The sequence below is a fragment of the Thrips palmi genome, unplaced genomic scaffold, assembly GCF_012932325.1.
Source record: "Thrips palmi isolate BJ-2018 unplaced genomic scaffold, TpBJ-2018v1 HiC_scaffold_16, whole genome shotgun sequence".
Classification (NCBI taxonomy): domain Eukaryota; kingdom Metazoa; phylum Arthropoda; class Insecta; order Thysanoptera; family Thripidae; genus Thrips; species Thrips palmi.
This window is the reverse complement of record NW_023144625.1, coordinates 15,492,198-15,513,204: the sequence shown is the minus strand read 5'-3', so window position 1 is coordinate 15,513,204 and position 21,007 is coordinate 15,492,198. Positions and strand designations below refer to the sequence as shown.

The window sequence follows — 21,007 nt, the reverse complement described above, 5'->3', positions numbered from 1 at the left end:
AAAAATGGTTTGCTCTTAAATGTTGGAGAGAACTGATTCGAAATATAAAGAGATAATAGAAATTATTTATTATGTGAAAAATCACTGAATCCTTCCTTTAAAACTCGTCAAGACAACAATGATACCAGCACAATGGACCCTTTACAACAAGCTGCTTATGAAATATCCTTAATGACTTCTTCAACCTCTTCCTTGCTGTACATATGGAAGAACTTCTCTGGGGTGACAGTCACTACTTCAACATTAGTTGAGCTCAACTTCTCTTCCATGACTTGCTTTAATATGGTGAGAGAAGCAGTCAGAGCTTCTTTCAGAGTCATAGACTGTAAATTAAAAAAAAAAAACAAGAGTTCAAAGTTTTGTTCAAAACTAGACTGAATGCTCATTTTTTCATGAAACTAGGTGAGGGACGAACCTTGTGATACTGCTCTTGAAGACTCTGTTGAGCACCTTCACTTCCTGATCCAATAGCCTTGGCATCAAACTGGACAAACGTACCAGAAGGGTCCATGTGGAAAAGTTGAGGTCCCTTCTCATCACACCCAGCAAAGAGAATTGCTACTCCAAATGGGCGACTCTGAAATAAAGAATTAATAAGAATCACCACATTTAGGTCATCTCACACACGAAGCAGCTTTAAGAAAATAATAGGAAAATAAATACCATAGCTCCACCATCTTCATCTGAGTCTCCGAACTGAATGGCAAGATTAGAAACAGCTTGAGCAACTGATTCTACTGACATCTTCTCATTGTAGGAGAACCAGTGGTTCTGACACTCCATACGGGCTCGATCAACCATTGTCCGAGAGTCAGCAATCAAACCACTAACAGCACAACCTGGAAAAATATTAAAAGGAAATTGAAAATAATTATAATTGAGAACCTTCAAATGTTTAAAGCAACTACGCAATGCTCACCAATATGTTTATCAACCTCGACAATCTTTTCAATCGTGGATGGTTCCATCAGAGGGGAGGTTATTCTTTTTTCAACAGCCAACACCACACCTTCTGGAGTGCATATTCCAATAGCAGTTGATCCAAGCTTAATAGCCTCAATGGCATATTCTACCTGAAAATTAGTCAAAATTAATACACTGGACCAACAAGCATCTTTAGTGATGAAATGTTTCTGATACATACTTGAAAAAGACGTCCTTCAGGTGAGAATGTGTTGACACCTCTGTCATACTCAGAACGTGTTAGGAACATCTGAAAAGTAAAGCTTAGAATGAAAACGGTAACACAACTCAGCATAATAACATGAGCCACTGCATGAATGAAATCAAACTTAACTAATTACAAGCATGCAAAACTTGGTAAAATAAACTTAGGAAGAGACTGAATTTAAGATCTCAAGATGTCAGATTGGGAAAAACAGTTCTAACAGACAACACACCAGTTGATTAAACTAAAACTCAATCAATGGACGATAGGTTAGGAATATCAAAGAATATTAGAAGAATAAAATTGAAGAAAGTTAACATTTATGATTATATTTTCACGAATTGAAAACGAGACTTAAGACTATTAATGACGCATTGCCAAATGGTCACGAACGCTTTACTCAAAAGAAAAGTGGAAAAGCCGTGAACATGACCGGCAAAATGTTGCAGGATGTGTCACAGCTAAGTTATCGCTTCGGCTGCCGCTACGAAAATGTAATACGCGTCAAAGAATAAATGAAAATCAAAACAACAATTTTCGAAATCTTTCAGATTGATGTAAAACAGAGAAACAGTGCGCAACAATAAAAAATGAAAAGAGAGGTTAGATACGAGAATAACATCGTGCATTGATAACTGAAGGTACACAAAGGACACTTACTTTGGTAGCGTATACGGACGGGATGCAAATTACTTGAAAACCGTGCCGCTTGCCTCTGGGATGTGCAGTACGGACAAATTTCAGCCGTATTTCCGCCCAGACGATTCGGCAGAATCAGTTTACAACTGTTGTGGTGGGTCTCAGTGACGTTGTAGAAAATGTGAAAATGAGATGGGACGAGAACTCCTCCCCTCCACCAAATGAGCGAAAGGAAGGAGTCTTGAGTCTGATTGGTTGTTGAAATCCTACCCAGTGTGCAACACAAAAAGATCACGTGGTACACTGAATCCCAACTCTAGCTCAACATTTTCTCGATTAATGATTCATCCGACCGATTCATCCTCCCCTCCTCTCCCCCTCTCCCCTACCAAAGTTTCACAAGGACTCCCCCCACCTCTCACCGCTAGAATTTGAGGAATTTTGGTCGTCTGCCCACCCGCCCGCCCGCTCCTCCACAACTGCGCGTAGACAACCTTGCCTAGAAATAGATTCCCTTGCATTTGCATTGTGTCACTGCAGAGCCTCACGATGAGTTGGAGAGATTCGGTAAGTTTCTTAAGTTTCATACGGTCTATAATCCATGACATTTTAGGTCTGAATTCGGCAAACGATTCTGGCGTATGTTTACAATGTCGCACTAGGACTTTGGATGACATAACCTGACGATTCTGTTAAGATTGTTACATAATCCCTGAGGTAATGTGTGTACTCGCCGTGACAGGTACTCTTCAGAAATACCCAAGGACTGTCTTCTCAGAAAATTTTCAACCACTCTCGTTTTTCTTTTTGTGTGGATAAAATGTACCCCTAAGGTTGATCGCTTCATAGAGTTGCCCAACTGCTATTCCAAATTTGTCCACCTCTTTCCAAGTTGTTGTAGGTCATATTTAGATTTCATATTTTTCAACGCATTTACTCATTTAAAAATTTGACCCTTGTGGTTTAACGTGGATGTGGTTCGTAGTCAGGAGTTACCGTGATCAAAATAAGGTTTGCCCCAAAAATAGTTTCAATTTTAATTCTGATAATTTAATGTTAGGGTGTCTCGAGCATGCCATACTACTCAGTGAGTGGTGGAGGACTTCCTCGCAGTGGCTATTTCAGCAGTTTCACACCTGCTCCCACTCCTGCCCCACTTCATGTAGGTACTTCCTGTGGTTGTGTTCATGTGGTAGAGACTGTGTTGCACCTTGGTATGATGCTCTCATAGGGAACTTAGAGAACTTTGAAAAGGCTTATCTTAAGGTTGTTGTTGTTGATGTGCTTATCATATTAATGGTTCTGTTAAGCAGAACATCACCAAGAAGACGCTTATAGTGTGACTCACCTTTAACCGTTTAAAGATTTTTTGATGTTAATGCTTTGTTTGAAACTTGATTTTCTTTCTTTCCTTGTTTGGCTTATCTGGTTCAGTCATTCTAATTTGGTAGTATTGTGTTCTTTTTCAGACAGAAGCAGCTCTCCTTCATTCCCTTAAAAAATCTATGTTTAATAAAATATTTAATATTTGCTTTTGCAGTATTCTTCTGGGAAATATGGTGGTGAAGACGCACATGCAAAACAACTCATGCAAATTATTTGCACCACCAAAACAAATTTCAAACCACTGCCTGGGTATGAAGGAACATCTCAAGGTTTCGACCGTATAGCACTTGGCTTGGACTGTGATGAGGTCTACCCAAATCTATATATTGGTGATGCGTGAGTGATTTATTTTTAACATCTCAATTACTCAAATTTCCATGAACTTTTTCTCAATTTGGGTTTTAACCAACAGGGGAGCTGCCCGAAACAAGGCTTACCTTCGCCGAATTGGCATAACTCATGTTGTCAACACTGCTGAAGGAAATCGATTTGGAATGGTCAACACAGATGCATTCTATTATCGTGACTCTGGTATCCACTACATGGGTCTACCTTTGCTAGACCTTCCCTCTACACACATACGTGAATACTTCTATGCAGCAGCAGACTTCATTGACGATGCCATTAAAAATGGAGGTAATGTTTTGTCCTTTCTATTGCATTTCACATTTTCAAAGTAAACAAACTTTTAATTTGGTTTGGCTTTTCTTCTTTACTTACAGGAAAAGTCCTTGTACACTGCTTGATGGGTATGTCTCGATCAAGTACCATTGCAATTGCCTACCTCATGATCAAAGCTGGGATGCCAGCTGGTGTGGCCTTGCGCATGTGTCGCCAAAGCCGTGACATTCGTCCCAATGATGGATTCCTGCAACAACTCTCAGACCTGGACAACCGCTTGCGTCGGGATCGGGACAGGGCTCCATTGTCGTCCTATCCATCTTACTCTTCTCGCTCTCATCGCTATTGAAGGGGAATAACTGTTTAAAAGCTCTTTTCAGTATGTTTGATACTTGGTCTTCCTTCATTGGTTCTTCTTCTTCCTTGAAGTCACTCAGCCACTGTAAAAAGTTGTATTGCATTTGATCTGTCATACAATTACCCTATTGAAAAGGTACAGTGTACAGTACAGTCTCAATTTTGACTTTCCTGTTGAATTCATCTTTCTCAATAGGTAATATGTACATATCCTATTAGGATGTTATAATCTAAAATTTGTTCACAAGGCTTCAAAATATTTTCTTTTCCTTTATTTTGTTTGACTTGTAACCTCTCTGTAATTACTAACTTTTTTTTTGCAACTTTTTGTAGATAGTTGATCTAAGTTGTGTAGCTTAGTGGTTCCTTTCCTTACCCCCCCCCCCCTCTTTTTTTTGTTTATATTAACCTTTGTACTTGCTAGGCCTTGATCCATTTTTGTTCCCCTTTATTTTAGTAAAAAATATTTTTCTTATGTTTTATGAACTCAAAAACAGTTTGAAATCAATCCACTGTGATGATAGCGAGTGCTTATGATAAGTACTTAAGATTCAATTTTCTAGTAAAAATCAATTTGAAAAGTATGTAAAAATAATGATTAATTCTTTTCTAATGTTTTACAGATTTTAGTAGAAGTGTATTATTTATTTGTGTCAACACTTCTAGTGTGACTGGTCAGTGACAGGGCAGTTATTTTTCTGCATTTTTGGAAGCAAGCTGGTTCTTTGTGAATTGCTCCATTTTCATGCTTTGAGATCTGAATTTTTCTCTTTTCCTTCCCCCTTGCCTGCCAAACAAATTTCTCACAGTAAGGCTAATTTAAAAATATGAAACAGAATCAAGATTCTGTTTATTTATTTGGATATCTATTATACTGTACGTAATGTGAGTAATGAATACGCTTCTTAGTGTTTGTTTATTGAACCTAATCTCCTTGTTGTTTAGCTCTTGGTTTCATGTTATCATTGATTCAAGTATTAAGGATACTTAACTACAGAATTGCCTGTTTATCAAGGACAATCATGTTACTTATGTCTTAGTTTTTATCAGTATAGCTAGCTATTAACTAGAAAGACATTTTTTTTCTACCACCTTGACTCTATCTTAAATCTAGAAAGGACCTTAGATCCAACATTGCAAAGTTAATTTTGTTAGCCAGCATAAAGATGTTTGTCTGTAAAGTCAGACAGTTTAGATCACCATTAGTTTCTATCATACTTTATAAACTCATAAACTTAATAGCCACGGATTTGACTCGAGACTTTGTGATTTGATATAAGAGCATATTTAGTACCAACAGGATGGTTCTATTTTTGAGGAATAGGCTGTGCTTTTCAACACAAGTACAAATGACTTAAGCTAATTATGCCACACTTTTTATGCTGCATTTATATTGCATCTTAATTCACTTATTTATTTCTTGTTCATTAGACAAAGTGCAAATGCTAGTTTTGTTTCTAAATGCTAAGTGGAAGAATCACATTAGTTTTCAAGGTTTCGTTTAAAGTATTTGTTTAAGGAATTACTGTGATATGTCACCAAAGAGATCAGTTTGGTATTCATGTTAGTAATGTTTGTTCCCTCATCAAGACGCTTCATTGGAAAAAGTGTCTAGTCATTTCATGTTCCATTTGTCATGTTTATTTCTTTCATTATAGCTGTCCTATTTTTAAATGTATGTACCTCTAGCTGTGGCTCACAAGGTTCTTGGCTTGCCTGGCCAGGGGGTAAATAGAACTAAAAGTAGTGATTTAGCCAATATAAGTAGAGCAAGTTTTCATTGAAAGTGAGACATTTTATGGACTGGTTTGCTATGTGGAATAACATTCCTGAATGTGGAGGATCTACTTCTTAGCAATGGAGATACATTTTCTTATCTCATGTATTTATTGATTCATAATATTATCAGAATACGTAGCTTAGTTGAGTACTGTAGGAGCTCTGTAGGCTGCAATTCTTCCATCGTTCTCAGTGATCCAAAAGTCTCTCATGATGTGCATATTCTTCTTGCGAGGTAAGTTTTGTACATCTAATATGTAAGCTCTTCTATTGCCTGTTTTCAAGTGACATTGGCTGTGGTAAACACAAAGCAATATAAAAACTTTTATGCTTTAGGAGATTTTCACAAATTCTAAATTTGAAACAAAAGGAACAATTAAATTCAAAAATGTATTACAGTATTTGCCAACCAAATTTAAAAATGTAGTGCAAATGTGCAATGCGAATACAATATGTTTTGTTTTGAGAGTGATATGGAGAGAAAAAAAAGAGAAAATTTATACAATTGTTTCTCCAACAGGGTCAATTGCCATTTCTTTTACAAGTGCACTTGTGAAGTGATAGTTGTATCCAATTAACTAGGTGAAATCATGTATACTATTGGATTGTCAGTAATGCTCTTCCATTTGACTGAAACAGTAAATAAATGTAGGTTCTTCCAGAGATGATGTCTTAAAGGTTCAATTACATCCTACTCAAATATCAAACATCATGCAATTGCTGCATTTGATCTGTATCAAATATGACATTTCCCTCATCATCAACAACCTTTGTAATGAGAGATTTGCAGAAAAAGCAGTCTTTGCAATTCATCAAATGATGGGTGATGCAAGCCCTGTGTAAACAAAAAGCCCTTGGCTCAAAAACACAATCATTTTATGCTACTTGTCTAATGTAACTTAAATAATATTACTCACCGACAGGAATGATGTTTGCATGGTTCAAAGACTGTTGATATTGGAAAGGCAAAACAGATGGTGCACATTTCATCTTCATCAACAGGGACTGCATTTGTTTGAGACAGTATATGGTGATAGTGGGTAAGCATTGTCAGCATCTTGCTAACCTTTGCCATTTCTTCAGGTTTTATGTGCTCCTTGTCTAGTGTCAAACATGGGATAGAGGCACAAGGTATAAAAGCATTTATCAAAGCTGATCAATATACTAGAGTTGGGCCACTCACAGTATTTAAGTGAAAATAAGTGGGGGTTCTCCTCCGTAAGAAATGTAAATGAGGATAATTGAAAACTTGGTTCCACTAACAATGTTTTAGAGACTTTTGGAACAGATACACTTAGGGGAACAGTTATTTCTTCAAGAAAAAGACAAGGACATTAGCAAATAAATAAATTCAGAGCGTTTCAAATAGGTGGAGAAATGACTTAATAAAAATTACCTTCTTTGAAATTTTCTATATCTTCCTTAAGAATTGCAAGGATAATTCCACAAGTTGCTGTTAAGATGGGAAGGTGCTCAACATTCTCAAGACCTGGAATCTCAAGGGTTGTTATGTGATGAAAGCAACCATCCTGAGAACTGGCACGATTCAAAACTTGACAGAGCAACTGGTTTAGTTGAAAAACAAATAGCACCAAATTAATTCTACTGCAATGTATGTGATCAATACAAGATATTCAAAGATGCTGACCTGGCAGAGACGGGCAAGTAAAAAGTAGGACTTCGGCTCGTCAGGACTTACAAAGACTGGCAAGGCCAGTGTAGATACCATTTCCAACACTCTTAGCAGGGCTAAGGTGAGATCAAAACAAGTTGCACAAATTTTAAGTTGTCGAGACTCCACTAGGACTCTCTCCTGACGATTGGACGCATTCTGCAACTGTGAAGTCAAGCGTAAACACCTCTAATAAAATTATCCTGATTTAAATTGACTCGAGCTATCACCTCTTGCAGCATTCCTATAAACTCTGAAAAGGCCCAATTCAACTGATTGAGAACAGAATTTAAAAAAGAAATAGCTAATTCAGATTCACTTGTGAGGATGCTCTGAATTAGTTCTTGAAGTGGATATGAAGGGTATGGGTCTGAAATAAAATAAATTCATATTTTGGAATAAAAAGTAAAAAATAGAATACACTGGAGAGATTTCAAAACAAGGGACTAAATAAAGTACCACACTCAAGACCAGGAGGGTTTATTGGATAAGACAGAGGTCTTGGTTTTAGTTTATATTTATGGTACTGTGACCAATGGCCACTAGACGCAAATGATGCTTGGGACCCATGCCATATTCTAACTAGAATCCAATTGCTACTGGCCCAAGCTCTGTTTTCATAGGGTTGCAAAAGAAACTTTATCATATTCATTTGGCTGAAAACAAGAGTATGAAAAAGGTATAGTAGATGATATTATGTAATTATAGTTACAGAGCCATCAGAGTATGAAATTACTCTTTTGTTTTTAAATTATTACCTTGCTTTTGGAATGGCATGTAAAACTTCAACCAGATTCGGAGTGGTAACAATGTCTAATAGAGCAATCAAAAGTGTATCCTTTGCTTTAGCTATACGAATACGCTGGTCATCTACATGTTCACAAATGAACTGCACAGCTCTTTGGGTAAGCTGGTTTCGATCTGGAAAGGTTAATCAAGATTTAGATGTAAGTCCTGTAATTACGATGGGAAGAGAAAAAATTGCGTTACAACCTGGAGTCTCCTCTAAAGAGACAAATGTAGGCTTAGCTTCAAAACTTAGAGTCTTCAGCATGTCAAGCAGGCAGTCCAAATAAAACTCTGGTACAAAATTGAAGAGATTTTCATCTTCTGCGGATGTGACCATTGTGTTCAGAACGACTTTGAATAACCAAGAGTGCCTACAAGGATATCTCATAGCATGAAGTGCTGCAAGATGAGAAGTCTGCAAGATACAGGTAACAAAGGTTCAGTTCAAAATTGATTTAGAAAAAAGTTTTCTTTTCTTTGAGAAAAGAAAATACTTGAATTGATAGCGGTCATGGGGATGATACCGCGTGATGAAGATGTTCAAGAAGCACATTGTATGATGATTCTAAAGCCTTCAGTACATCTGGCTCATGTTTTGATGAAGAATGAAAACACTTTATAGTATCTTTTGTTTCTGTGAGACACTGGACAATATCTTTAACTCTATTTTGACTAAGATTTATCTGTAAGTAGAGGAAAAATAGTAAGACAAGTAAGTATTTGCTTAGTAGTAACTAATTGGAAAATTATAATTTTGGTATTTATTTGCACTATAATTTACACAATCAGTCAATGAATCAGTTCTGTTGGCTATGTGGTAAAATAAAATAAGACCATCCAAAATATCGGAGAGAAAGCTTTGTGCATCCATAGAGTGCTCTATCTGACGAGTATTCTGGGTTGTGCCCGTTGTTTCAAGCTGATCAGAGTAAGGTTCTGAAAAAATAATTTCCGTAAAAAAAGGTGTTTTTTGAAGCAATCACATTAACTTTAACAGTGCAAAATTACCAATATTTAAATCCATTGGTCCAGTAAGGTTCCTAAAAGTTGAAGCTGAACAGAAAAAAATGATAAGCATTAAGGGCAAAGAATTGCAATCAAAGAAAAAACTTGCAGCAAGAGGTAAATAAAAAGACTCACTGGTAGAATCTACAACAGAATGAGCATCTTGTCGAGTATCAATCTGTGTCAGCATTGCTAGTTGAGAAACACCAAATCTTCGTTCCAACTCATTCAGAAATGTCTTGAATAAGTACAACAGTACTCCTCCTAGTCGATCAATATCATAGTAAGAGATAGACCCATCATAAAATTTGGCTGAAGGTACCACATCTGGAATGGGACTACCAATTTCTCTTGGCCAAAGAAGTTCTAAAACACGCAAAAGACGAAGAAAGAATGGCCACAAGAGAAAGACAGGGCTACCAGGACTTTTAAATGACTGGAATGCCAAAGGGAGAAAATTATTTAAAACCTAGAAACGTCTTATTTGTTATTTTGTTCTTTCTAAAAAGTACAATAGCACTTACTTCAACTCGATACAATGCATAAAATTGACGACGTAGCAACCTAAATTTATCCAAAAATATTCTCCGTGAGGAATGTTGTGTAGATGAGCCATCTGAGTCATCCAGTAGAGTCAGGAGCATATCCACTTGCATTTCCTCTAGACCTTAAGCAAAGTATGAGACATTTGTGAAAATATATCAACTATTATAACTTTATCATACATACTGTTTATGCCATTGCTGATTCTGTTAACTGCAGCTGTGTATGCACGAGTATTTAACTTTATTGAGGGATCAGTTTCCCAAAATGAGGTACTTCCATTGGATGGCAGTTTAATGTTCATAAACAATGGAAATCTGAAGGGAATAGAAAAATAGGGATTTAAGAATGCTTTCTATTAATAAATTTTCAAAACTATCAACAAGATTAACAGGAAGAACTAACTTGATTCCCTCAAAGAGTACATGAGTCATCAAGAAATGACGAAGCTTGGTATGATTCAGCAAACTGTGCAGAATCAAAATGGCATCTTTCTGCTGAGAAAACTCTAGCAATAATGGTCTTAAATTGTGTTGAAATTTTGATGCAAGCCTTGTTACTAAAGTATTTGTCCAGTCTTTCAAATAACTTCTCTATAAATTTGAAAATATTCAAAATCATCTCACAAGTCACATTTAAGAACATTTATGATATGAGAAAAGGGCATACCTCTGTAAAAGACCAGATCAGGTCTAAGAAAGTATTCATTTTTTGGGTATTGTTAGAGCATGATGTACTGTTTTTAGTGACACGAGCTGATGGACGTAAATGGCTTCGATTGACATTCATGTTTTCTGCTTCACAGAGAGCTTTTAAGAATGGTATTAGTTTTGCATCAACTACATAAGAATTTGTAAAAAATGAAGTGAGGCATGGGATCAATATCTTTCCTGCTTCCATCAAAACTGCTTCATGGGATATTTCTGGGCCATTGTCCGGTGCCTGCCAAAAGTTGAAATCCGGAGCTAGCAACATAACTGAGGGTGGCATGATATTATAGAAGTAATTTGAAATTTTGTTGACTTACAACAGCACGACTATCCATTAAGGAAAGTAGTTTACTCGTAGAGTCAAGGAGGTATGTTACTGATGCAAGGGCCTTATGGGGCGGTTCTTGAATTGGATTGAAACCTTCAACAGGGTAGATGAGGGGAGTGGAGCCATATATTGCAATCACACCCTCCTTCTGCTGCAAGCTAATTGCTGGAAAGTAGACTATTCCTGGACCAATTTGAATCTTTCGGTAGGCCACTCCCATTGATCTTCCATTCCTTGAGGTAGGATAGGGAAATACAGCTGCAGGCTCATCAATTTTATTTTTTTTAAAAACTGAAATATTATGTTACAAACCTGAAGAACTCCAGACAGCCCTCATCAAGGTCAATGCAACAGCCAATAATGTCACCTTCCTCCCATTTTTCTCCATAGTCCTCAGCTGATATATTCCATTTCCGGACTCTACTCCCATCAAAGGCATATGAATCAAAGGTGTCTCCTATGTTGTATGGAAACATGAAAAGTTGAGACATATTGATCTTATGACTAAATTTGAAAAATTGCTGTTTCTCATATATTTCTTACCTACCCCCTGCCCAGGACCAAATTTGGAGTTGGAAGTGACCCATCCAATTTGCATGACTCCTGTAGAAAGCAAGAGCACCTCATACTGCCATTTCCCTATGCACCAAAAAATAAAATGAGCATTAAAATTTGGTGTATGAAATTGAATGTTTTGGAGTACGAAAATAGAGCAGAACCTTGGTAGACTCCACAGTTGGTTTTGACTGTGCCAAAATGACTTACTCCTATAAGTTTTAAGGAGTCAAAAAGGGAAATTCTATTAGAAAGCTCCAATAAATCAAAACTAACATTTGCATTTCCAATGCGCCCATTGCCATTATGTTCTGTTCTTTCTGGACAGTAGTAAAGCAATTGCAAATGATTGCTTGCACAACTTAGCAGTGTTTCAAAGTTGCCAGATTGACTGTAAAAGCAAAAATGTATTAGTGAATCAATTAAAATACTATAAACCAATGAGAATATTCCTCACCCATCAAAAGATTGTACTAGGCTGCTTCCAAAAATATGCTCAAAAACTCGGCTATGAGACGTCATCTCCTCATGCAGAAGACAAAACCGACTTTAAAAGAGTTCACGGTTGGAAAATACTAGAGCATTGTTTCCTTTCATAATAAGGCCTACTTAGGAGCAAGAGTTCGCCTCGTCCATTACTGCCTTTCACATTTTGAAAAATCAACAATGCGCGCCGCGCCACGTAGAGGGCGCCACTAACGAATCATTATTCGCAAGAAAACCTAGGTTCTGCGTATAGGCATATTTTGGTCGACGGTTTGTTGATGCTTGATGTCAACAAATACTCGAAAACAAAGTGCGGGTATATTATAATGTAAGCCCCGGTTAAAGATGCTTGACCGAGAAACAATTTCAGATCAGTCAGTGTCTTGTAAATTGGTCTCACACCTGACGAACTTAGTAAGTGGATGATGAACGAAAGTTTGAGTTAACCTTTCTTTTATGTAATTGAACTGTGAATGTTTTCAAAGGTATTCTTGACAGTGGTCTTGGTGTCCTGGGGATACGTTATTGCTGCTGGTTGCTACACTGCAGCAAAGCAGCTTTCGTGTTCACCTCTGACTGAAAGAGAGAACGACAGCACTTGGTGTGCCATCGGCTAATGAATCAAATGGCTTACTCAGCAGATCAAGCTGCTTTTCAAGTTCAGGTAAGCTCCGCTTGTATGAACTTGGCTGGAAAACCAAAAGCCACCTCAAAATTATGCTCTCCATATAAATTTTTTATTGATCTACAACCTTTGTTTCTTGTATTGGCATCTTTCAGGAGAGGTTGAAAGCACTTTATAGACTGGTCCATGATATACATGATGAACGACAGAGAAGTGAACTTAATTTGAACAGTATTGAGAAAGCTCATGAAAAAATAAGTGCAGAGGAAAGAGTGTCTCCGCATAATCAGGTACATCTATAATTGCTCTAACCAGTAACATGCAGTTTTATATTCTTCACAGCAAGCAATTCTTTGTTTTCAGCAACAATTAAAAACCTTGTACACAGCAGCTGTAGCTGATGCAGAGCAGGAAGAAGATCTTATTCGTAAAGCCCTTGCCAAAGTTAATGAAATTCGCGCTATCAGGAATGAACGTAGAATTCAGGTGAGCATAATTTGAAGAACTTCTTGATCATTTCAAAAGCAAATACGTACTAAGAAAGTTGCATTCGGTTCAAAACAATAGGCCAGGAATGCTGGAAATAAGGAGACCATTCGGAGAGGTGCCTTGATGAAAATGCTGCAGTGTTCTGCACAGACATTACCCTTGTGGGTAGGAAAACCAGGTGAAAAGGCACCTCCCCTGTGTGGAGCTATTCCAATGGAAGCATCCTATGTTGCCAAGGTAACCATTGTAAATGTGCAATGCTAAAATTTGGACCAAGCCTCTATTACTTTAACCTTTTCTTTTGTTTTCTTTCCCTCAAAATGTTTAGCCAGGTGATATGGTTGCAGCTTTGGTGAAAGGAGCAGAAGAGGAGGAAAATTGGATCTTAGCTGAGGTAGTAAGTTTCAATACCACTTCAGGGAGGTACGAGGTTGATGATATTGACGAGGAACAAAAGGATCGTCATGTCCTGAGTCGTCGCAGAGTAATGCCTTTGCCACTCATGCGTGCTAATCCTGAAACTGATCATTTAGCTCTATTTCCCAAAGGTTCGGTTGGTAAGTTCATCTTGAAATAGTGATTAAGTATAATTTCCAACCTGCATATCCCAATTCTAATTGGTTTTTATGTACTTATCTTATTGTCACAGTTATGGCTCTGTATCCTCAAACCACATGTTTCTACAAAGCATTGGTCAATGCATTACCATCAACTGCAACGGAAGAATACGAAGTACTCTTTGATGATCCAAGTTATGCTGAAGGCTATTCACCTCCTTTACCTGTTGCACAACGCTATGTTCTTGCTATAAGAGATCGCAAGGGACATGGGCATTCTTGAGAACAGCAACGAACTTTAGGCAACTTATCACATCTGAGAAGTGACTGCCATGAAACTGACACCATGACTGCCGCTGAAAATGCGTTTAAGTATGAGGATGGTTGAATTGATCCAAAAAGAACATATTATTCTACTTGAAAATTGTATTTCCTCTTGCAATTAGTATAACTGTTGATCACACAAGTTTTCTTATCCTTCAAGAATAAAATCTTCAAACTCAAACTAAACTTTATATTTATTAACCTTGATACTTAAACCACATATGAAAAATCAACTTATTGTCATGACTTACGACTGTGATAAATTAATTGAGCTCGTTGAGAGCAGCAACATTTACACAAAAATCCTGCCACCATTCCCATAAATCTCGTGCATTACGATTGCTGTATGCGTGGTCCAGTAGTTTGTCTGTGCACCTCTTCAAAGATATGTTTGAAGGCACTGGAATTAAAATGCAGTCATACATAAATGAAGAAAAATCAAATAATTGGTTTAAGGTGTATGGAAATAGCAAACTAGCACTTACTTTTTCGAATAATGAACTCATGAGCCAGGTGGTGATCGATTTTATTCCATGTGAGACCCCACACAATTTCAATGGCTCCACGCATTGCTGTTATATGGTAATGACGGTTGCCCATTTCCTAAACCAAACAAGACAAGGTGCAAAATGTTTCCGATGAAGTAAAATTTATAAAACTGACAATGCTACTTTATTACCTGTGTAAAGTCTGGCCGATGAACCTGGAAATCACATCCTTCTCCAGGCGGACCCTGGAGTTTCTCCTGAAAGATTCTTAATCTAAAGTTGTGCAAGTGAATAAACTGCTGGATAGTAGAGAGGACAAGGTATGGGCAATTGTCTTCAGTAAGGTTGTTAAGGACTATTTGGATTTCATTCAAAGGAGATGTTCCGGATAACCCCACAGTGACTGCAGTGACTTCATCTTTCTGTAATAAGAAAGCAACACTAGAGAGACGTAGTGGAAACAAGTATCAGAGGGCAGAGACAAGTAGATGACGCACATTTTTAACCACTGTAATTTTGAAAGGGTGACGCTTATCTTCACAAGCAGCAGTGTAATGTTTAGTTCCATCACCCATCTCTTTGGATTGGCAATTTGTTAAGAAATACCCAAAGACCTTACATTGGGTCAGAATGTTCACATTGTCATTGTGATTAAAATCAAGTTGAGTACTGAAAAACAAAACACATTTACAGGAGATCAGGAAACATGACATTTCGACGGACACCAAAACATGAGCAAACGTTTAAATAACGCAACTTACGCTGTCTTGAGACTTTTCTCGATGGAGCGCACCTCTTGCTGAAGGTGCTCTCTTTTTTTCTCCAGACTCATTATTTGTTGCCTAAGAGTCTCCAGTAGCCTACTCCTGGTCGGCTCCCACGTTACACTAGAAAAGTCAACGTTTGCGTACATTATGGGTAATGAACAAAGGCCACAGCTAACCACACAGCACCACCATGAGAGAAGGGCCTACTTCATGTAATTCATGGCGAGCAACAGACACAACCAACGCAGAGCAACGGCGACGACTCACTCCACTTCCACTCACTCAGCACAACCCCAGGCGACTCCAATGGCAGCACCCAGACCCTAGAGCGGTGCGGCTTCCCGTACTGCCACCTTCACAGAAGGCGCATAGCTACCTCTTTGGGACGTCCAGATTAAGCATTAAATCGTGTTTTTGAGCTCGCAAAAAATTTTTAACCCTTTCAAAAAAACAAGTCACTTGCAGGTCATGCCGTTTTAGTTCTACAAAACACAACTTTTTTAATTTCGTCCCGTATTTTGATGCGCCGAGCCGGGAAGGTTGGTATCAACTGCAGGAAAACGACTCCAAGAGACAGGTAACTTGCTGGACCCACACCAAACGTGGCAAAGTTTAGAACGCCTCCCGAAGCTTGAGATTCCGGGTTCGCACCCTGCTAAAAGGTGCTAGTCTATATAATGCCCAAACCAATTTTTAAAATTTACCTTTCCCCTGATGGGCCCCGTTACACGAAAAGTCAAGTTTGCTACTTAGGGAAAAGCCCAGTAACACAGTCCTGACGGAAGGCCTACGTCTGATTCACAGAAATTAAGAAACCCAAGAGGCAACGCATTGAGTCACCCTTTCACTCAGCAGACAACAACAGTCAGCAGTCTGCCTGCGGCGCGAAAGAAATCCGAAACCGGCTGGGACAAACGAGAGCGCTGCTCTCTGATTGGTCCATTTCCTTGCTTCCCAGCATGCACTGCGCATGCCCTGGCGCGAATTCAAATCATCATTCAAATGCAAATTGGGGATGAGAGTGGATTGAGTGAGTGGATAAAATCGAAATCATCTTGGGTTTGATGGATAAGACAAATGGTGGGTGAAATTTGTAGTGAAAGCAAGCAGAAAAATCGTTATTAGTTTGTTTCTGTTTACAAGGGTCGCGTAACGACGCTACGCTGGCAGTGTGAGGCGCGGCCCGTGTACATTTTATTTTCATTTATAAAAACAAAACACACAGCTTCGTGTTGTTAATTTACGCAGCAGGTATTTACAGTGCCAAAGCGAGAGAAGTGCGAGGGGCGTCGTGCGGTCTCCGTGTCGGTGGGGGAGGGGGAGGGAGGGGGGCGTGGCGGGGATGTGGGGTGGGGTGGCGCGTGCGTTCCGCCTAGCGCCCCGTCGCCCCGTCGCCCCGTCCTCGTCGTTCTAGCCCCGGGCAGCGGGCTGGCGCGGCGCGGCGCGGGCCGCCAGTTGCTTCCCCGCCCCGGTGCTGTTTCGCCGAGCCTCGCCGCGACGCTCCGCTGCCCCGTGAACACCCCGACGCACGTGGAGCCCACGTGGAGCCCCCTGAGTCGGTCCGCAAACGTCGGATCGCCGCGGCGCGCCGCCCCCCGGCATGGCACGCCTAGATGGACTCGAACGGCTCTCAAAGGGACTCGAACCCTGACTGATTGGGATCACCCCTCTTCGCCGGTGAGTATCCCAACCGCGGTGCTTTGGTTTGTTGCTGGCCTCGCCTCTCTACGGCCACTCAGGCATGAAAGGAGGGGTAGCTCATGACCGCAGTCGGTCCCGTTCATCGCCCCCCCCCCCCCCCCCCCTTTGCCGCATGTGTTGACCGGAAATGCGGCGGAACCTGGCCGGAAGTGGACTGGACCGGATGCGGCCAGGGCGGGCCCAACGGGGGGGCAGCAGCGGGGGTTACGGCCCACGGCTTGCCTTTCCAAAACAAACAAACTGCCTTTTGTTCGGAATTCCATTTCATTGCTGCATTCGCAGTCCATGCTGCGAATGCAAATGCGTCCCCGTCATCGCGAATAATAACCAACTGAAACGACGGATTAAAATTCGCAGCAATTGTCGCGCGTTGTACCGCTTGTGGAGGGTCGGATCGCAACCATGCCCTTCCGGGCTCTTCCTGGGTTCTAGTGCAAACATGTTTTCAACTCTTTTTTTAACGGATGTGCGAAGGATTGTTTACGGGATGGTGTTTTTGTTTTTGTTCATCAGGCCCGGCGAGGGCCGCCCGTCCAGCAGCATGTGAGGGCTAGGGGCGCGAGCGGCGGCGGGGGATCGGGGTTCGTGGGTTTGGGGGCGTCGTCGGCGAGCCTCCACCCCAGCCCCCGGCCCAGCCCTCGGTCAAGCCCCAGGCCGAGCCCCCGGCCCAGCCCGCGACCTAGCCCCCGGCCCAGCCCGAGGCCCAGCCCGCGACTCGGCCACCGCCGCGCGTGGACGCCGTCTCGGCACTCCGACGACGAGGACGACGACGAGGACGACATTGCGGCCATGCGCAGCCCACGCGCCCCACCGCCGGCGCCGTCCACCTTCCGGCGCGTGCCGCTGGGGGCGACGACGCGCGAGGCCAGCTTCAGCGTCACGGACTTCCCGGACACCTTCCAGGACTTCTTTGCGCGCCTCAGCGAGGACGCGGCGGACGAGGACGCGGACTGCGGGCACGCCGTCATGGAGAACAAGCTGATCCCGCAGCCCTGCGCGATGCCCCCGTCGGCCAGCCCCATCCCCAGCCCGGCGCCCAGCCCGGTGCCTGGGCCGCGGCAGCGCAGCACGACCACGGCGTCGGCGCCGACCTCGGCTCAAGCGGCCGCCGCCACTCGGCGCACTCAGGTGTTGGCAAGGCGCTCCTTCAACCGACGCCATGGCGGTCACCCCGCGGCCGCCGCGACGCCGTCCACGCCGCCCCCGAAGCAAGCCACGGCGCGCGCCGACTCGGACTGCTCCATGATGCTGCAGTGCTCGCCGGCGGCGGGCCCCGCGCGCCGGAGGTCGTCGTCCATCGCGGTGCCTCGGCCGCCCCCCGACGTGCAGCGCTTCCTGCAGACGGAGCAGTGGGCCAGGAAGACGCCGCACAGCCCAGGCCACGCCTCGGCCTCCACGGCAGGCCCTGCGCCGCGCGCCGCGCTGCCCAGGGCCTCCATCGCGTCCATCGGGGGCGGCAGCGCGCTGCCCGGCGACGGCGCCGCCTACCGCAGCCGCACCGCCTCCATGCCCGCCGCCGTGCCCCGCCATCGGGTGAGTGCCAAAGTCGATTACCGCCCGTGTCGCCCGGAGTCGCTCCTCGATGACCAAATCGTTTTCCAACTCGGCGCGCAGAGCGCAGAATCACTGCCGTTTTCTCATCAAGAGGCCTCTCCCCTTTTTTGCACCTTTCGGGGCTCTTGGCCTCGGCGGGATGGGAGGCCGGCTTAATCTCGGCGGCATGTCCCGAGCGTGTCCGGGAGCGCGGATCGGACCGGATCGGCCCCGGGGGAAATCGAAGAGTATCGCGGAGAGCATCGCGGAGATAATGAAGCGAGCCCTCCATCCCCCCGGCCTCCCGCCCTCCAGGGCCGTGGCCGTCATGGCCTCCGCGGCGCCGTGTACACTTTCAAAGGGCCCCGCCGAAGCACGCCCGTAATGTCAATAGATTACTCTTAAGGAGCTACCCGAGGCTCAGGCCTCCCGCAGGTTCAATCCGGACGAGCACTGCTCTCGTCGCGCATGTCTCCCTCGCACCCATGTCGCGTGATGCGGCGGTGCGAGAGAGACAGCGCGACGACACGACACGCTGTTCGGAACTCGTGAGGAACAGTGTGGCGGAGCAATCGCGGCCCAACCGGAAGGACTCGTCCCTGAGCTACACTCAAACAAAGTAGTAAACACACACACCGACACACCGAAAAGAAAAAGAAACCTTTGAAAAATTGGGAGGGGCATGATGGAAAAGGAAACTCGCCTGCACGTAGCGCGTTACACGGGGCCGTGAATGAGCAAAAGCGGAAAGAAGCCGAAGCCGCGCGGCGTTTGTTCGGGCTTTTCTGTAATCTGGAGGGGGGAATGAAAGGGAGTGGGAAGGGTGGGGGCTGTTCACGCTTTTGCGGCGGTTCGGCGGGCAAGCGCGGCACTGAGAAATCGGCGGCGCTTTCTCGTCCCCGGACTGATTCCGAGAGTCGTTTTCGTCGCTCTGTCCCTGTCGTACTCGGGGCGGGCGTTCCGTGTAGGTGAGAGAGAGACAGAGCGACTCTCGGAATGAGTCTGCCGGCTTAGCGCGGCGCCGCGCCGACAGCGTACATTATTGCGTCTTGCATTCGGCTTTTAATCACGGCGCGATCTCGCCCTGACGACGACGACGGCGGTGGCGGCGGCGTCGAGATGGCGGCGCGTTTACGCCCCCTGACGCGCTACGCCGTAAAGCGGCTCGAGAACTAGGACGCGGTGCGCGGCTTGAGGATCGGAGATTGAATCCGCCGCCGCCGCCTGCATCCTCGACCCTGGGGAACCGAGATCGAGATATCGATTGGAGTGGCGACTTGCCCGCCTCGCCACTCGACATCCACTATCCGCGATCCGGATGCAATCCGTTCCGCCCTCCGCGGCCCGCTCGCCGCGCCGCGCCGTGCCGGGCAACCCTCTTGACTCGACTCGACTCTAGCCAATAAGGCGAGGCTGCCCCGCCCCGCCCCGCCCCGCCTCGCTCCTCCGCTACTACCATGTTTATGTAACTTTTCATCAGCGAAATTTAATAAGACGACGACGCTAGCTTTTGCACGGCAAACAGGGCGGCTCACCCCGCCTGGCTCGCCTGCCTTGCTTGGCGGGGGCGGCGAGGCGAGGCGAGGCGAGGCGCATCCCGCGAGCGGAGCGGCGGCGGTCCCATTCAAGGCCAGCCGGCGCTTTCGGACCTCGCGGCCGGCGACCGTCATGACCGTCTCTCTGCAGACTGATTTGCGAGAGTCGCTTTCGTCGCTCCGTCTCTCGGCCACTCTCGGGGCGTCCCGTGTCAAAGTGCTTCCTTCCACCAGTCAAGGAGAGAGCCTGGGGGCTAGCCTTTAGTGGTAATGGTAATGCGGGGTAGGCAGCGCGGAGGCACGCGTGCGCGCGGGTTGCCTATGCGCCGTCGCGCGGGCGCTTCCATTACCATTAAGGGCTAGACCACACATGATCGTATGCCATTTCGGGCCACCGCGGCTGCGAAGTCTCCGAGCCACGACACGGAGTCACGGAGCGCGGCCTCCAAAGTTGCCGACTCAGAGCAGAAGGGACCAAGCCCAATAACTGGAACATTTTGGTTGGGAGCCTTTCCTTCGGTTCCTTCGCCATATGGAGGACAGCTGCTTTTCGCGCCCACAGTGTGGGCCCCACACCCTCCACCACCGCGCTGGTCGACGTGGACGTGACACCCGCAGTCCGCCAGTCGGCTTCCCGCGGTGGCGCCATCTGTCGGCGGCAGGCAGCAGGCCAAGCAGCAGGCCAAGCAGCAGGCCCACCGGGCGGCACGGTGTCCCACTTTTCCAGGCCGTTGTCGTCGACCGTCGTCGACCCCTCGGTCCGCGGTCGACCCCGACTTCCCCGGGGAGGCTCCTGTCCACTCGGCAGTGCGCGGCATTGGTATGCCCGGTCTCCACGCACACACACACACACACACACACGCGCGCACATGAGTAGGTGTGTACATATAGGGCACACGCACACACACTCTTTCACGCACACACTGTGCCGCACTCGGCAGGGTCTCCCG

General features: G+C 44.1%; 5 protein-coding genes across 15 annotated transcripts; 2 read left to right on the top strand and 3 right to left on the bottom strand.

The window, feature by feature from the left end:
- Positions 1 to 45: 45 nt before the first annotated feature.
- LOC117642029 (proteasome subunit alpha type-5) lies at positions 46 to 2,018 on the bottom strand. Its single transcript, XM_034379806.1, has 6 exons — positions 1,829 to 2,018; positions 1,145 to 1,213; positions 920 to 1,073; positions 664 to 839; positions 416 to 577; positions 46 to 323 (listed from the first exon to the last, which is right to left on the bottom strand). Exons 2-6 carry the CDS (start codon positions 1,211 to 1,213, stop codon positions 156 to 158), a joined length of 729 nt encoding a protein of 242 aa, XP_034235697.1. The 5' UTR covers positions 1,829 to 2,018; the 3' UTR covers positions 46 to 155.
- Positions 2,019 to 2,260: 242 nt separating this feature from the next.
- On the top strand, positions 2,261 to 6,613 carry LOC117642028 (dual specificity protein phosphatase 3). Of its 2 annotated transcripts, XM_034379803.1 has the most exons (5): positions 2,267 to 2,374; positions 2,868 to 2,969; positions 3,348 to 3,529; positions 3,606 to 3,829; positions 3,916 to 6,613. In XM_034379803.1, the coding sequence occupies exons 1-5, from the start codon at positions 2,357 to 2,359 to the stop codon at positions 4,161 to 4,163; spliced, it is 774 nt and encodes a 257-aa protein (XP_034235694.1). In that variant the 5' UTR covers positions 2,267 to 2,356; the 3' UTR covers positions 4,164 to 6,613. The 2 variants fall into 2 exon arrangements, with proteins under 2 accessions (XP_034235695.1, XP_034235694.1); XM_034379804.1 differs by lacking the exon at positions 2,868 to 2,969 and having other exon boundaries at positions 2,261 to 2,374.
- A 1-nt stretch (position 6,614) lies between these two features.
- Positions 6,615 to 12,118, bottom strand: LOC117642024 (E3 ubiquitin-protein ligase RNF123-like). Of its 8 annotated transcripts, XM_034379790.1 has the most exons (22): positions 12,010 to 12,118; positions 11,717 to 11,943; positions 11,541 to 11,636; positions 11,310 to 11,454; positions 10,987 to 11,230; positions 10,629 to 10,901; positions 10,365 to 10,552; positions 10,146 to 10,276; positions 9,941 to 10,083; positions 9,552 to 9,852; positions 9,420 to 9,464; positions 9,193 to 9,347; positions 8,936 to 9,094; positions 8,616 to 8,826; positions 8,381 to 8,543; positions 8,082 to 8,278; positions 7,853 to 7,992; positions 7,599 to 7,787; positions 7,347 to 7,515; positions 7,134 to 7,262; positions 6,868 to 7,051; positions 6,615 to 6,785 (listed from the first exon to the last, which is right to left on the bottom strand). In XM_034379790.1, the coding sequence occupies exons 1-22, from the start codon at positions 12,072 to 12,074 to the stop codon at positions 6,653 to 6,655; spliced, it is 3,687 nt and encodes a 1,228-aa protein (XP_034235681.1). In that variant the 5' UTR covers positions 12,075 to 12,118; the 3' UTR covers positions 6,615 to 6,652. The 8 variants fall into 8 exon arrangements, with proteins under 8 accessions (XP_034235681.1, XP_034235685.1, XP_034235687.1 ...); XM_034379794.1 differs by having other exon boundaries at positions 11,763 to 12,118; XM_034379796.1 differs by having other exon boundaries at positions 11,545 to 11,636; positions 11,763 to 12,118.
- Positions 12,119 to 12,298: 180 nt separating this feature from the next.
- LOC117642025 (SAGA-associated factor 29) lies at positions 12,299 to 14,219 on the top strand. 2 transcript variants are annotated; one of them, XM_034379800.1, is made up of 7 exons: positions 12,299 to 12,452; positions 12,524 to 12,702; positions 12,819 to 12,953; positions 13,027 to 13,149; positions 13,231 to 13,389; positions 13,481 to 13,709; positions 13,802 to 14,219. In XM_034379800.1, exons 2-7 carry the CDS (start codon positions 12,655 to 12,657, stop codon positions 13,990 to 13,992), a joined length of 885 nt encoding a protein of 294 aa, XP_034235691.1. In that variant the 5' UTR covers positions 12,299 to 12,452; positions 12,524 to 12,654; the 3' UTR covers positions 13,993 to 14,219. The 2 variants fall into 2 exon arrangements, with proteins under 2 accessions (XP_034235691.1, XP_034235690.1); XM_034379799.1 differs by having other exon boundaries at positions 12,311 to 12,452; positions 12,537 to 12,702; positions 13,802 to 13,992.
- Positions 14,210 to 16,161, bottom strand: LOC117642026. Of its 2 annotated transcripts, XM_034379802.1 has the most exons (7): positions 16,143 to 16,161; positions 15,496 to 15,576; positions 15,283 to 15,408; positions 15,019 to 15,190; positions 14,713 to 14,943; positions 14,519 to 14,636; positions 14,210 to 14,433 (listed from the first exon to the last, which is right to left on the bottom strand). In XM_034379802.1, exons 2-7 carry the CDS (start codon positions 15,507 to 15,509, stop codon positions 14,297 to 14,299), a joined length of 798 nt encoding a protein of 265 aa, XP_034235693.1. In that variant the 5' UTR covers positions 15,510 to 15,576; positions 16,143 to 16,161; the 3' UTR covers positions 14,210 to 14,296. The 2 variants fall into 2 exon arrangements, with proteins under 2 accessions (XP_034235693.1, XP_034235692.1); XM_034379801.1 differs by lacking the exons at positions 15,496 to 15,576; positions 16,143 to 16,161 and having other exon boundaries at positions 15,283 to 15,489.
- Positions 16,162 to 21,007: the final 4,846 nt, after the last annotated feature.